This window comes from Schistocerca gregaria, chromosome 11 (assembly GCF_023897955.1).
Source record: "Schistocerca gregaria isolate iqSchGreg1 chromosome 11, iqSchGreg1.2, whole genome shotgun sequence".
Taxonomy (NCBI): Eukaryota; Metazoa; Arthropoda; class Insecta; order Orthoptera; family Acrididae; genus Schistocerca; species Schistocerca gregaria.
The window spans coordinates 88,839,132-88,855,335 of record NC_064930.1 but is presented as its reverse complement, the minus strand read 5'-3'; the positions used below and the strand labels follow the sequence as shown (position 1 = coordinate 88,855,335).

At 42.8% G+C, this 16,204-nt stretch overlaps 1 protein-coding gene across 1 annotated transcript in view; it reads right to left on the bottom strand.

Annotated features, from left to right (window-relative positions):
• Positions 1-16,204, bottom strand: part of LOC126295037 (uncharacterized) — a 436,392-nt gene that overhangs the window by 184,201 nt on the left and 235,987 nt on the right. The window contains exon 3 of the mRNA XM_049987287.1: positions 6,101-6,228. Within this exon, the coding sequence (XP_049843244.1) occupies positions 6,101-6,228 (128 nt within the window). The remainder of the gene's footprint in view (positions 1-6,100; positions 6,229-16,204) is intronic.

Genomic DNA, 16,204 nt, shown 5'->3' with positions numbered 1-16,204 from the left:
CTGGCTCGTCACAATACGCTAGTCACTACTCTTGATTTACTGTGATATCGTGTTCCGGCTGCATGGGCAGCTGTACCTATACACGCCATCAAAGCTCTGTTTGACTTTATGCCCAGACGGATCAAGGCCGTTATTACGGCCATAGGTGGTTGTTCTGGGTACTGATTTCTCAGGATCTATGCACCGAAATTCCGTCAAAATGTAATCACTGTCAGTTCTAGAATAATATATTTGTCCAATGAATACCCGTTTATCATCTGCATTTCTTCTTGGTGTAGGAATTTTAATGGCTAGTAGCGTAAGTGATTCTTATGGGTTCTACTTCTTCTTTTCTAGGTGTGAGCAGGCGTTACTTGCTGTGGGATCTGAACCCAGCAGCTGATAATGATGATCTCTTGGGAACGTCTTCGATTGTTCAGAGGTAGATATCGCTTTTTGTACAGTATTAAATTTTTTTGTTATTTTTGAGATGCTCTACTTTGTAGATGTTCTCAGTGCGAATATCGGTGTTTTGACACGACCACCAGCTACTAGTTCTTTTGCACCTGTCTTTTCATTTCGGTTTGTCCATATTCTTTCAGACACATTCCCCTGCCGACGTCATACACCACCTCTAGTACCCATGCTGGATATGCCCTTAATGACAAACATGCCCACTGGTGATGTGTTGCTGGAAGTGTATTCCAGTAATGAAGACAACAACAGTTTTACTTGCAAGTACTCAGAATTTATTATTATCATTATACGAGTACGGATTTTTATTTCTCCTTCCTTAGATACTTATCAACTTCGACTATTTCTCCTTGTTGTGTGCAGAGTTATTAGGAGTTCGACGTGTTGTTGAGGGGAAGAGCATTGTCAAAGTTAGGGGGAGAGCTGTCGTGACATCATGGAGTGAGTCGATACCAGAGTGGTCATACTGAGTCACTTTTCTGAGATGCAGGAAAGGGGTCCTGTGAGACACTCAGCTGTATGCTCTACCTTGATTTTGATCAACTTATTGTGGGGTCCAGTTACATCTCTCTTCAAAAGTGTATATTGCTAACAAAAAGCATGTCCTAATGCCCATAATCATGATGAGAGGAATTTAAATTGATTTCCATGGTTGCTTCTCACTAGCGATAGAAATTAACCGAAAAATACAGGGCATACAGATACAAAACAAACACCAGATGTCTACTGACGTTCTAATTTCTCGTTTATGGCTGAATGTAGGAAAGCCATAAGAAGAAGACTAACATTAACACGCTGTTGGCATATCGACAAAGAAGTCGATCGTAAATTAGGTGGTCCCCTCTTCTTGTCCATATTAGCCGAGAAACATCCACAAAGTGTAGACCTGCTGCTAATCTCTGAAGACGATAAGCAACACAACGTTTGGATAAAATGCATGTACCACCTATGTTCCTCTGAAATGAAAACAAACAAGGTGCTAGATGTTTTTGCTGTAGATGTCTCAAGTCGTTTACCAAGAGCATGTATCTCTAAAGACACCTGATTGACTGCTAGAGCCAGGAAACAATAGGTGTGGAAATACTTACCAAGGATAAACGGTTCTCGAAGTTTAAGAATACCTCTCACCAACACTTCTGTCCCTTCGTCGTTTACGTCGGTTTAGAGCGCCTCCTAGCTCCTGTGGTACAGTGTCAACGTGGTGTCTCTGCCTCCCAAATCACTGTCACGAAATGATGCATACGATATGTGGCTACCCATCAAGTTCTGGGCACTAAAATTAAAATCTTATGTCAAGGGAATAGCGCGAGATGGCTGCTCACTGAGCTTGAAAGTCTTGTATGGCGTGTTTATTACATATATAGTAAAAACGTCCCCATGACCAACGTGAAGGAGAATGACGCACTGAGCAAGCAGGCAGCTGATCGTTATATCTGGGGACTGTGACTGGACAGAGTTGAGCAAGCTCCCTGTAGAGAATGTTGCCACGTAACGGGGAAGTCCCAGAGTGCAGCTGACAACCCATGTTAGTGCTCACTGCCACAGCCCACAGCCATGATGCCCCCTTTGCAGTTCAGCACTTTGACGAGTCTGGGTAGTAGGATGATAAGATCAGTGTCATTTCTGACACCGTTGTCAAATACATGCCGCTTCAAAGAGTATTACACCACTTCCTCAATTCTCAACGCTTCATGCTCACGTCTCTTTAGAAATTTGCCGAACCAACGCGTCCTAAAGATATTCTTAGCAAAGGGAGCCACTTATCTCGATGATGTAGGGTTTCAAGAGTTTCAACTTGTGACGGAGATGGGGTCTTTCCATACGAATATCTGGATTCTCTAGTAAAGGAAGAGGCATTTCCATAATTAATGGAAAGAACGGGCACTTGGTGAACGAACAGCAGGACTTCAGCACCTCTGATTTATCAGAACATGTAAAATGATGAACACCAATGTACATCTGACCGCCAACACCTGCGAGAAGTTCTGTAGCATATGACTGAGATTTTCGTGGGCTGCCATGTTAAGGAAGACACAAGCCAGCTGCGAATTCTTGACCAACGTTGAGATACATGTCTTCCTGGAACATTCGATTCACGAGTGACTTTGCCAATGTGTGCGCAGGTATGCCAAGGCAAATAACCTGTAAATAATCGAGGCGGAGTACAGGTTGTCTCACGATTTCAGTTTCATCCTTTACATGGATGTAAACTGTCTCTAAAGGCAAACCGTGCAACAAATTCACCTTTTCAAGGGCTCTCATGGATGTCCAAAGGGGAAATCACCAGACTGAGGGAAGATATCTAATATGTGGCTGCTGACGCTGTTGAGGCATATGTCCTAGAGGTAGAGATGGACTATCCCACAAGTCTGCATCACAAACACGGTGACTCTCACAGCCTGAAAGACTTTCACGTTCAGGGAATTCAACAGGTGCCTCCTCTAGGGCATTGGCGTTGCACCACAAATGCGTATCAGGAGGTTATATACTGAGGTATATGCTGCAATTCCAGCTGGAAGCAGCGGTGTCCTAACACGATTACAAGTGGTTCATCGGGGGGCATAGGTGTGGAAATCTGCTGCACCCAGACTATTTACTGATGTGTCTGGGTGGGCTTATTTGTTAGTAAAAAGGTAACAATGTGTTCCACTTGACTGGGTGTGTGTGGAATAGTTTGATGAACTGTTTGTCACAGTTCTGAGTGCATATGTGTGTGTGTGTGTGTGTGTGTGTGTGTGTGTGTGTGTGTGTGTATTGTTTTTGAGCTGGCATTGCTGTTGCTGTTCTAAGTATGTACACGCTGAAAATTTCTCTCTCTCTCTCTCTCTCTCTCTCTCTCTCTGAGTTACTAATAAGAGTTTAATAGACATTGGAAATTAAAAAATTACCTTATGCGCAAAAGAATGTGTATATTGTAATGAATCAATTACGAAATAACATAACTGTTACGTATATCACAAATACGAGAAAAAATGGAAATTAAAAAGCTTGCAGTTGTTTTCACAGTACAGTTGTTGTTCTTTTTCATATTGTTTGAAAGAAATACCTCCTTCATCAGTTTTATATTGATGGCAGGTGCCAGAGAAAAAATAAATCCATTTCGAATACAATATTTTAGAAATTTACATGGTCGACCGGTTCTACGCGGGATCGCGATTTATCGCCTCCAATTCGTATTTGCGTAAGTAGAGCTTTGCGGATGTGCGCCAGGAATACTGCACGCGTTTACGTGTGTGTGTGTGTGTCTGTGGGACGTGCGTCACGTCCTCGCTGTGACAGCATGCGGCTAGCGGTCAGCGGGCAGCTAACATCCCGTTTGTGGTAAAACGGAAAGTAAAATTCAGCATTTCCCTCGTTGTGCAGGAGCAGTGAATTGGAAGGTGGGCACACTTTTGAATCGGCACTTTCCAAAACGTTGAACCCGTTGTCCTTGCGATGGCGCCACTGCCATCTAGACCTAATCTATGCCGGCCGGTGTGGCCGAGCGGTCCTAAGTGCTTCAGTCTCTAACCGCGCGACTGCTACGGTCGCAGGATCGAATCCTGCCTCTGGCATGGATGTGTGTGATGTCCTTAGGTTAGTTAGGTTTGAGTAGTTCTAAGTTCTAGGGGACTGATGACCTGAGAAGTTAAGTCCCATAGTGCTCAGAGCCATTTCAACAATTCTGAACACACATACATACATATTTGTACACAGTATTATTTGAGAGCCCAGTTACCAGGGACACAGGGTCAAAATCGTAAGCTGCGTCGTTACCTGGGCCACAGCACGCTTTGCTGTACTACTCTGCAGGGCTGTAGTGAAGAACAACGAGAGGAATTATCTCGAGTACGAATACCTCAAGACTGCTGCAGCTGTCTGAAGACTTAAGTTTCATTCAGAAAGCAAACTGTGTCTATAAGTCGAAACTATCTGTACAACACTGGTTCACGGAATACCTTTTCGCAATTACACTTTTACTAAGCAGGTGCAGTGTATGATCAACGAAGCGTAGCTGCACAACAAATTTAATAAAGAAGTCGTCCTTTAAACATTCTCGCAAGCTGTGAGGTACTATCTCTACAAAATATTGGATACGTATCAGGTAAATTGCCATTGCTGCAGTGAAATGCATGGATGATGGTAACCAAAACAAGATGTAATGACAGGACATGATACGATGTCGGCAGAAACCATTCTTAAATACGGAACCCGCATCTATCAATCTTTGAAATTACCATCCAGCAAAAACATTTGTGATATTTATAGGAAAAAGATTTAATCCAACCAGAACGTTTTCAGTTCACTGAAACAGGTATCGCCTAATTCTCTTCTCAAAGGATCCAAAATGAGGCTCACACGATTCTTTAGGGACTGGCACGTTGCTACATACGCCACAAAATGTTACACAAAGACACAGATCATACCTCGTCCTTTTGCTTTCCATGTCTACTACTGCCAGAATCCAAACAGTCACAAGTGGCCATTCTATGTGTTAAGGTTGGGTTTATTAGGGGAAGGAGACCAGACAGCGAGGTCATCAGTCTCATCGGATTTGGGAAGGATGGGGATGGAAGTCGGCCGTGCCCTAAATCAGAATGCCCGGACACGGGATTGAACCGTCGTCCTCCCGGATGTGAGTCCAGTGTATGTCTTAAGACCACATAGCCTTTATTCTCGGTAGTGGGAAAATCTCTGGTGGTAGTGTTCATAAATCATAGACACAGAATTCAGACTCGATAATGGTTCGAGTTAGGCCACGAGACACGTGCAGAAAGGCTAACGACTATGATGAACGCTCTCAGAAAGCAGCATCCGGTTTCACGTTGGTCTCGCATAGGTTTCCATTGGTCTTGACTCATTCACTAGATATTCCGCTTGTGTCTGTAGTAGCACAGTGCCTTTAACAAAGCCACTCGCTGACGCAACACGCGCTAACTGGTGGACCTTCGTTATCGTTGCACGTCCTCTGTGGCTGCGGCGGCTGGGACATTGCTGTGCCACACGGAGAGTGCTGGCTGGCAGAGGTGAGCACAGGGGGCCACCACTGGCGTCGAGCCACAAGTGTCAGCTGCGCTTTCGTCTTGTCATGGAGTCCTGGGAAATGCCACGTGAATGTTAAGGTGGGAAGAGTTCGAGCAGTTGCAACGAACTGTATAAGTTATGTGGTATGTACACAGGTTCATTACGAGATTTGACGTTGACGAAGCTCCATGTTGAGAGATGTAATTTTATAGGCCTTCCATATGGAGCAGAGATTCTTAGGAAGAGAAGATGCTGACGGAGACTTGAATTGCCACACTGAGACTCTTGACCACTCCACTAAATTCGAAGCTAACATGCTGCAGCTTGTAAAGGAGGATTGGATGCAAACTTACCTGAATCTGTTAAAGAAGTAGCTAGCAAATGCGAGAAAAGAAAGATGCAGGCCATTTTCTTCGATCTCTAACCATTCCGAGCTTAGCCTACCAGTACCATAGCCCCAAAAGGCTCATAGAAGTAGAGGTTGGTTCAGAATTCTTCCAGAACTGGAGAGCTCTAGATAGCTACAGTATGAAGCCGGTAAACTGGGAAACACTCTCCCAGAACTGACGAGGTCGTGTGTGTCATTTTCTCACCCCCTGTACGTATAATACAGTTTATAAGAGGACGAAAAAACTCCACTTACCATACGTTCGAATGCGAGGGGAAGCAACAGCTGTGAGGCGTGCGTCGCACCGAGTGAGAGCAGCTGCGCCAATTCCCGCCAGTAGCTGGAGAGGCGTTCCCGGAAAATAGCCGCCTGGGCCTGCAGTTCTGCACAAGACGGGAGACGACGCGCTGATGAACAAGCCAGTGGATCAGACTTCTGTAGGAAGCACAGCTTTCACTTTCTGCCCCCAGAGAGTGTATGCAGGCTGCATTTACCTTTTGAAACTAGATCAATATGCAATGTCAGTAATCGTATGAGCTACATAGACACCTTGACCGGACGTTACAAAGCTCATATTCCAACGACAAGTTTAAAGAGCACATCAAGCAAAGAGAGAGGAGTACCACCACCTAACGTAGATCCAGTAATAAAAATTAACCTACGGGTAGAAGTATCAAAACATCTGAAGAAGTGGAATTATACAACTACTTCAAAAATCACCCACACGGCTTGCCCAACGAGAAGACAGATTTAAGAAATAAGAGATCTTGAAATAAATTCTAGCCAGTTTTATGTGCTAATAATAGAAAGTAACATTAATGAGGATGTACAGTTTGGCTGTTTGACTTTGAAATACTGACAAGCATAGGACGTAACGATTGGCACAGGATCTTATCTATGCTGGTTTAATAATATGAGTAGTCTTTACGACGTTTCCCGTGAGTTGTATGATATGTATGGAAATGAGGAAGAATTATGTCCACTCATACAGGTTTTTATAATTAGAGTGTATTTATTTTAACAGAAGTAATAGATCTTAATAATTCAGTAAAAAAATGAGTAAGGTGTTTTGCAAGTGTAGCTGAAAAAGCCATTCTCGGCCTAAACGTTCTAAGGTCCATGGAAATGTATGACTACATTTGTACTGGTACACTATCTTACATATTAACATTACATTTTGGAATTACATGGCGATACACACAATGTTCTGTATTTTGTGACAAGTATCCCATCACATGTTTTTATCTCACTTTTTGTACTCCTTTTTCTTTTTATTTGTCCAGTGGATCAATTCATGTACGAAAGTTGTTTTGAAGGCGATTTATGCCTTTGTGATGTTAATTTGGTAAAAGGATACACATGTAAAATTATGTATATGATTATTACTGCCATGTTTTTATGAGCAGCCTAGCTACTGTAAGCCTTTGACGATGGATACCATATGTACTATTACGCACCATCACAATAAAGAAAACTCTTCTCTTATTTCTTTACATCAAATGCTTGTATCGTAAACAGAATACCAAATTTTGTTAACAAATATTAACACGATATTTAGATACTGTGATATAAAACGTTTACTGTGGCATGTACAATCGCTGCTAAGAGCAAAGAAGAAACGACATGTGAATATGTTGCCTACCAACTGCCTCAGTTGTCATATAAACAACATGAACAGTGATTTGAGGGGATTCATTTTAGTGATGTTAACATCAGTAACAATAAATTTGCCTTATGCCAATGCTATGATCGTTGAGCTGATCTAATGTTGATGTACACTCGGAGTTAGGGGACTCAACATACAGAGACAACAGTGAGATATACACACGTCAGAAGATTCGTAAATTTTCACACCTCCAGAGGCCCAATGCAAGTGATGCACAGTTTTTAGCATTTGTTGTAATATGAGTGCCTCATGTATGGGATGATAGTGGCGTTCTATACGTGCCGTCTGCCCTTCACTTTTCGGTAATTGCTGTATACCTGTATAAAGGGCAGAGGATCGAAAATGTAGTCGTGAAAACAAATAGTGTTACAGTAAATGGCAGATACGACGTCGTTAAGAAAAATAATGCTTTTTTATGCCTGTGCCAGATTTTTCGCATTTCGTTCTTATACGAGCCTATTTTCAGTACAAAAAAGACATTGCTGCAGATGGATAATGATGTGAGTACATGATGTTTGTTCTGTTCCTAACGCTATTTGAATTCCTCAGTGCAATTCGCAAAAGACAAAGTAGAAGAACCGTGCGTTTTCATGACTTTGTAAAAAAAAAAAAAAAACGAATCTTCGGCATGAGTGACTTCAGAGCAGCGTACCGACACATTACACTGGCATCTGGCTGTAGGTCAACGACTGCAGAATGTATAGCCACGGGTTGGGGTGGAGACAACAGAGTGCTGAAAAGTTCACCAGCCATCACAGACAGACCGATGTAACCTGGGTTGAGATCTGTGGCTACCACTGACACCACACCACAAGCAGCATAGTGTAGGGCCAGAGTCGGCTGTGGTGTTCAGCGGCGGGAATCATTTTATCCTGTGGCGGTCACGTCGACGCTGCTTTGTCCTCTGCTGGCCTCGTCGACTTCACGGAAAGCCGCGGTCGTCGAGATGCCTACCTCCTCAGCCCACAGAAACAAACAGGGGTTAGGAAGACTCGCGATCAAATCATGTGGAAGGCATATGAATGAGTTCTTAGGAATTTCGAAAATTGTTCAGAAATTTTGGAGCCAAATTATTATTCAAACTGGTTCTCCAGATAAACAATCAGTGTCTCTTGAAAATATCATTCACATAGTTTTGTATGTTCAAGGACACATAAGTGAGAGGACATCCGCACAATTACCTGAAGAGCTCTCACACTCAAGTTGCTGACCAGAATATGTATATAAGACGAAAAGTAGATTGAGGAAGTGCTAGATGACCATCAATTTGGTTTTAGGAAAGATAAAGGCATCAGCGTAGGACTTCTCAGTTGGCGATTGATGATTAAAGCGAGACTTAAGGAAAATCTAGGCATGTCCGTAGGATTTGTAGTCAGATAAATATTGTACAATAATTTAAAATGTTGCAGGATTTCCGAAACTCTAAGGAAAATGGGTGTAACCTCTAGGGAAAGAAGGGTTACGTACAATTTGTACATCAAACAAGAGGAAAAAATAGGAAGACCAATAACAAACAGATTAGGTTTGGAAAGGTAAAAGACATACATCTAATCGCCCTTAGGATTCAATCTGTATATCGAAGAAGCAATGACGGAATGGGGTTCAGAAATGGAATTAAAATTCATGTTGCAAGTTTATCAGTGACAGGAATAGCTGATGTCATTGCTGTTCTCAATGGAAGTCAGAGGTAACACTAGGAGATGTTGAGTAGAATAAACAATCTAATGGGTAGACGTTATCAATTAAGACTAAACCATAGAAAGATTAAATTATGAGGTCTAGGTCAGAATTGTAGGCAAGGATCAAGACGAACTGAAAGAATTCTGCTACCTTCAGGACAAAGTAGCCGGCTGAAGTGGCCGTGCGGTTCTAAGCCCAGCAGTCTGGAACAGCGAGACTGCTACGTTCGCAGGTTCGAATCCTGCCTTGGGCATGGATGTGTGTGATGTCCTTAGGTTAGTTAGGTTTAACTAGTTCTAAGTTCTAGGGGTCTAAAGACCTCAGAAATTGAGTCCCATAGTGCTCAGAACCATTTTAACCAAGGACAAACTCATAATGGAAAAATGAAAGATAACATAAAGATTAGAGACGAACATTCAAAGAGGATGTTCATGGCCAAACGAAGTCAACTAACATCAACTGTCAGTTTTGTAACAACGAAATCAAACAATCATTGATAAATTTATTTAATAGGATAGATAAAACAATCTACTCACGAAGCAGCGTCAGAACACACATAGAAACTGTTGTGATTGGCAAGCTTTCGGAGCCAGTGGCTCCTTCTGCAGGTAAAAGGGTTGAACGGAAGGAAGAAGGGTTAAGGAAAAGGACTGGACAGGTCTAGGAAAAGGGGGGAAAGGGGTAGATTTTGGGAAAGTCACCCAGAACCGCGGGTCAGAGGTGACTTACAGTACAAGATGAGAAGGAATGTTGGGGACCGCATCTAGGGAGCTTAAAGGTGGAAGGTAGGGTAATATACAAGACAGAGACTACTGCTAAAACGTTGATCTCGAGTTAACAAGAGTGTGTCCTCCTATAATAGCCCTGTAACTGGCAAAACATATTCTATTAAAGGGAGAGCCAGATGGGAAAAGATACAAGTCATATACCAGCTACTATGTAAACACTGTTTAGCCTTCTACATTGACACGACTACCATCAGATTATCAATTAGGATGAATGGGCATAGGCTGAGGGTATACACTGGTAACTCACAATATCCTGCTGCAGAGTATGCTCTAGAACATGACATTCGTGACACCGGCGCCTGTTTCACCACCAGGATTCCTTCTCCCAGACACTAGTTTCTCAGGACTCCGTAGGTGAGAACTAACTCTACAACATTTCCTTGGTTCTCGCCACCAAGCTTCTTATCACTATAACTATTCTTTGCTTTACTCTGTTTCAGTTTCCTGCATCTTTCATTGTCTTTCCCATCAATTTTTGACCGCCTCATCCCACCTCTGTTATGTACAATGTACTTACCTTCTCACAATAACTAGTGATCAATGTTTTTGCAGTAATGTCTGTCGTGTATATCACCTTGCCTTCCGCCTTTAGCCTCTTGGGTTTTCACATCTCGTCTGATGCAGTCCCCAACATTTAGTCTTCCCTTCTCATCTCGTACAGTAAGTCTCCCGTGGCCCACAGCTATTGGTGACTTTCCCAAAATCTACCCCTTTTCCAAGACCAGTCCAGTCCTTTTCCTTCACTCTTCTTCCTTCCCTTTCAACCCTTCTACCTGAAGAAGGAAGCACTGGCCCGAAAGCTTACCAATCACAGCAGTCTTTTATATGTGTGCCTTGCTGCTGCTGCGTGAGTAGTTTTTTTATCTATCCAAGCAAATGTCGGATTCTGTTTGAGGACGAGTAACTAAGAGTGTAAGTTTGGAGCACAGTATTCTATGAAAGTGAAACATGGGCAGTGGAAAAACTGGGACAGAAGAGAATCTAAGCATTTGAAATGTGGTGCTAGAGACGAATGTCGAAAATTTGATGGACTGATAAGAGAAGAAATGATGAGGTTCTCAGCAGAATCGGTGAAGAATGGAACATACTGAACACTTTGGTAGGAAGATGGGAGAGCATTTTGTTCTTGGTCATGTAGCCTTTTTGTTTCCTCTCGGTTCTTGTACGTATTGAATGGGTCCTGTAGCCATCATTCATTAGTCTGGTAGCCCATTTTCACTAGCATTTCTCGTTATTTTCCTTGTTTATCTTTACTCATAACTCTCATAGTGGCGTGATTCAATGAATGTGGTTGTGTGTCACGCTGCTATACGGTGGCATAGTCTGCTGCACAAAGTCTGCAGCAATTGTGCAGAATAGCGAAGTCTCGAAGTGCTCAAGCAGGCAAAGAGGTTTGCGCTATTGCTGAGAAATCCACCTGCGTTAGGTTGGTGGCGGGAATGGCATCCTTGAGTTTTCTGGGCCACACGGAGCGTGGAGGAGGCTGGAGATGAAAAAGGGAGGCAGTCTGCCGCCTGTCCACAGCTGTGCTCCAGTCGAAGAAGGGTCAGTCAGACTGACCGCGTGGCGCGTTCTTACTTGGCGAGGGGAGAGCTGTTAGCTTTTGGTCTCGCTTTTCAACTCTGAAAGTTTGCTTTGCTTTGCATTGTCGCAGCAAGGAATGCAAAACTTTGGCACATTTTTCTTTTAGTGAATTTCTATAGCAGACTTGGATCCACCGAAAGAGTGCCACACAAAGGTGTCGATAAGAAGTGAGCACTCGCTTCTGTATGAATGTCTGTTTTTCCTCTGCCTCGTGATGACTGGGTGTTGTGTGATGTCCTTAGGTTAAATAGGTTTAAGTAGTTCTAAGTTCTAGGGGACTGATGACCATAGATGTTAAGTCCCATAGTGCTCAGAGCCATTTCAACCATTTTGGTGCTTGCCTTCAGCTGTGCCTGTATAAGTTTTAATTTTTCTAGATATTAATAGCTTTGTATTCTCGTAAATTTTCGTCCATGGAGAGCCAACCACGTGGTTCAACATTAGAGTTTGTTGGGCTACCGTCACCACCAACTGTCCGATCTCGTGTTTGTTTTAGAGAATGTTAACTGTTCATGACTGTGTGATGTGATATTGTTGCAAGTTGGCCACGATACCTAGAAACTGCGTCCCCTCAAACCACGTGGGCAGGCGGGTGTACCGCGAAACGTGTACCGCTTCACGAGTTATTTCGATCAGTTGTCAAGCATCGGCAGTTGTATGAATGATTCAAGCCAATGGTTTTAGGTGTAGATTATAACGGTGAATGTATCGATGCTTTTCGTTAATGTTTTAGGAATTAATGTTATCAGAAATTGTGTACATGACTCACATCCATATCTTAGGAATAAATGATTTTATACACAATTTTCTCTTGCATTCCGAGGTTACGTTTTTGCACCTAAGCCCCCGCCTGGTAGCTTTCCTGCTAGCACATCCAACGCGTTTCCTTACGCACGGGTCCAGTGATTTGTTTTAAAACAATTTATTTTAAAACAAATTCTTTACATTAAGTCTTACTTTCAGGTGTGTTGCTCGGAGCTGATCTTCTGCACAGTGTTCATGGATGTGGTATTTTATTTTAAAACGTTGATTCTCGTGGACAGTGCACCTTAGATACTATTAATTGCATCGCATTCCCTATGAGCGATATCACGACGTACGTATTTTTATGTGTTTTTGGTCTGTGATCAAATCAATTTATTTTCCGACTCGGCCAAACCTTCGATTACTTGTATGGTTAGAGTCGGTGGCGACCCTAATCTTCTCACGTTAATTTCACAATCAATAAGCATTTCCATTCCCAATAATAACGTAATAACACGTAGTAACAGGTTACCTTATAGTATCACCCGTCTTTCTTTGCAACATACTCGTATTTTTCTCAATATTTCGAAAATCGTGCAGAATTTTACATCTCCGGATGCTTTTTGCAGGTCTACAGGGCCTATGAATGTGGAAATTTTATTTTCCAAGTTTTGTTTCTCTCATCAGTTACAACGCCCTCTCATGCTACTAGCCTTCTGACAGTTAAAATGATGGTCATCTATCATATCCTCTATTACCTTTTCCATTCCTCTGTATATATTGTTCCTGTCGACAAATGCCATGAATGAGGTGTTATGCTAGTTGTGCTATAGGGGCCTGCGAGTATCTGCTCATCTTCATGGTTGGGTGTAATGGTATACCACCATTCTCATATATTCTAGGAGCCAACTTCAATAATTCTTGGTTGACACTTTCGCCAATGATTTCGGAAACTCAGAAGGTATGTTACCTATCGCTTCTCGCTTCTACATCTACATCTACATCCATACTCCGCAAGCCACCTGGTGGTGTGTGGCGGAGGGTACCCTGAGTACCTCTATAGGTTCTCCCTTCTATTCCAGTCTCGTATTGTACGTGGAAAGAAGGATTGTCGGTATGCTTCTGTGTGGGCTCTTATCTCTCTGATTTTATCCTCATGGTCTCTTCGCGAGATATACGTAGGAGGGAGCAATATACTGCTTGACTCTTCGGTGAAAGTATGTTCTCGAAACTTTAACAAAAGCCCGTACCGAGCTACTGAGCGTCTCTCCTGCAGAGTCTTCCACTCGAGTTTCTTTATCATCTCCGTAACGCTTTCACGATTACTAAATGATCCTGTAACGAAGCGCGCTGCTCTCCGTTGGATCTTCTCTATCTCTTCTATCAACTCTATCTGGTTCGGATCCCACACTGCTGAGCAGTATTCGAGCAGTGGGCGAACAAGCGTACTGTAACCTACTTCCTTTGTCGTCGGATTGCACTTCCTTAGGATTCTTCCAAAGCTGTGTTAAGCTCTGGCTCTTATGTGGGATCTCCAGTGTCTTCCGTTGTGATTCTCATTTCTTCTTCTGTCAAGTCATCAGACGAGTCCTTCCCCTCGTAGACGGCTTCAGTTCACTCTCTCCACGTACCCGCTCCCTCCTCTGCATTTGACAGTGGAATTCTCATTGCACTCTTAAAGCTGATGTCCTCACTTTTAAAGTTGTTCTTCTGAGTATTCTGTACATGTCCTTTTGAATATTCTGTACACTGAATAAATCTTTCAGACAACCATTTCTTATTCTGTGTCTTCACATTTTGCAACAGTCACTTCGCATTGGTTTCCCATCTACCCTTACTTACTTCGTGCCCAAGTGAATTATACAGCTGTATCCCTGTGTTCCTCCGAACGTTTTTGTATCTTCTACATTGGCTGATCAATTGCTGTGTTTTTTCTGTTTCCCAATGTTTCTTTTCCGTTAGCTCCTTATATCTATCTTTGTTTGTCCAATTTCTATGATGCCCTTTTTATTGGTGTCCATTCCTGTTCAAATGAACTGCCTGTGTGGTATTCATCCGCGTAATATCTGCAGCCCACGAGAAATTTAAGTGCATTTCGTGATTGCTTTGCACTTTAGTGTCCCACTTCTTTCCGCGTTATGTTCTTCCAGACCATTCTCTTAAACTTCAATCCACTCTTCATCGAAATTCAACTGACATCTGAGCTTATATCTGGCCCTAGGTGTGCCACACAATCGAAGAGCACGATTGAGAAAACGATAGATTTCGACTTCTAGACATAGATAACCGGACAATTCTTCCCATAAATACAGAAGTACGAGTATTAACGAGGGCCTCAACACGGCGTAATCCCACATGGAACTTTCATGTGTCTCGATCCTTTTCGAAGCATACTTCCCGTGGAAAAGCGAGAGTTTTCGGTAGCTACAGACGGTTGAAAGATAAAACAAACAGCGACAGAGGGAGAGAGAAAGGGACTCCCCTCTCTTGCACTCCGCTCCAAGGCCAAACTTCGTGTGCAATCATGACTGTTTGTACTGAAGCCATAATGTTATGTAATTGGAGTTTCGATATTTTTATCATTACGTAATTTGGTAAAAGAAAGGCGAACAAACATGCAAAAGTAATGCATCTACAGTTTAAAACAGTTGCTGCAAAAATCGATGTTTTACACTGTTTTACATCTAAGTCAACTTAAAGATGCAGAGCGACAATTTTTGTAGTATGTGTATTCCGATATAAAGCATAACATGTGGAATAGTATGAAACCCCATACGTTAATTTCTGCCATCAGTGATAATACCTGCTACAGTTGCAAAATTGTACATCAGCAGTTGATTTTATCACTGGGGATGTGTATCAGCAGTTGTCCCATCAAGAGAAACGTGTGTTCTTATGTGTCTCCATTGTTGCTGTTGTTATTGTTAGCATAGGTAGTATAAATTATTACTACCGCGTGCTGCTCGTGTACTTCACATGTCATAATGTTGACTTACTGAGATGTCAGGTTATATGTAAGAGAGTGCGCTAATGCCTTAAGTTTATCAGGTGGAATAAACGCATAAAGAAGTAAATAAATGTGCAGAATGTGCCAAAGTCCGCCACTTTCTATAACGCAATTTAGACTATTTCTAAGGACACGGGCTCTGTCGTTTCTTGCGACTCTTAGTGTCTGTTCTGCTGGGGTTGGCATCGTATAGTGGATCCCCGTATGCTCTGTAGCGTATGGCATTAAAGGTCTAAAAATTTCGTAAAAGTTACAGTAGCTTCATGCAATGTCACTTTTATCGCAACGGCAATGAACGGGACTCTTAAAACGTCACGTGTCAGAGATCTGTGCTGAAGTTTAGTGAGCGAGCAGTCTAGATCGCATCACATCGCATAGTGACTTTTTAATCCGGACCTGTCCGCCACCTCCATGCTGAGTATCCTGGACACGCTCCCAAGACAGCAGCCGTGTTCACAGAGCCGCGCGGACACGCTCCTAGCTGGACGACCACTCAGCCCACATGGCCGCTGAGCCATCCGGTCTCAGCCTCACAGGAAATGTCTGTGGACAGCGGCGGTCTCACCGTCCCTGAGACCTGCCGGCTCTGCGGGACCTGTTGAGTGACGTCAGCTGAACACGACGCAACTGGAGAGACTCGTGGACTCTCTTCGTCGGGCCCTTGTCGAGGCTAGAGGCGGTGTGCTCTACTGCTGTGTTATCATGAACTCTCCTTATCTGACATAGAATGAAATCTGTCCTCAACCTTCATGTTTATTACTTCCAACCCTCCACATAAACATAACTAAGTCAACCTTGTTTTGTAAGGAGAAAAATGTACACTTGCAAGATCTCAGGCCTAAATACCAAACACCAATCCTCTCTTAAAGTACATGGCCATACTTAAGATA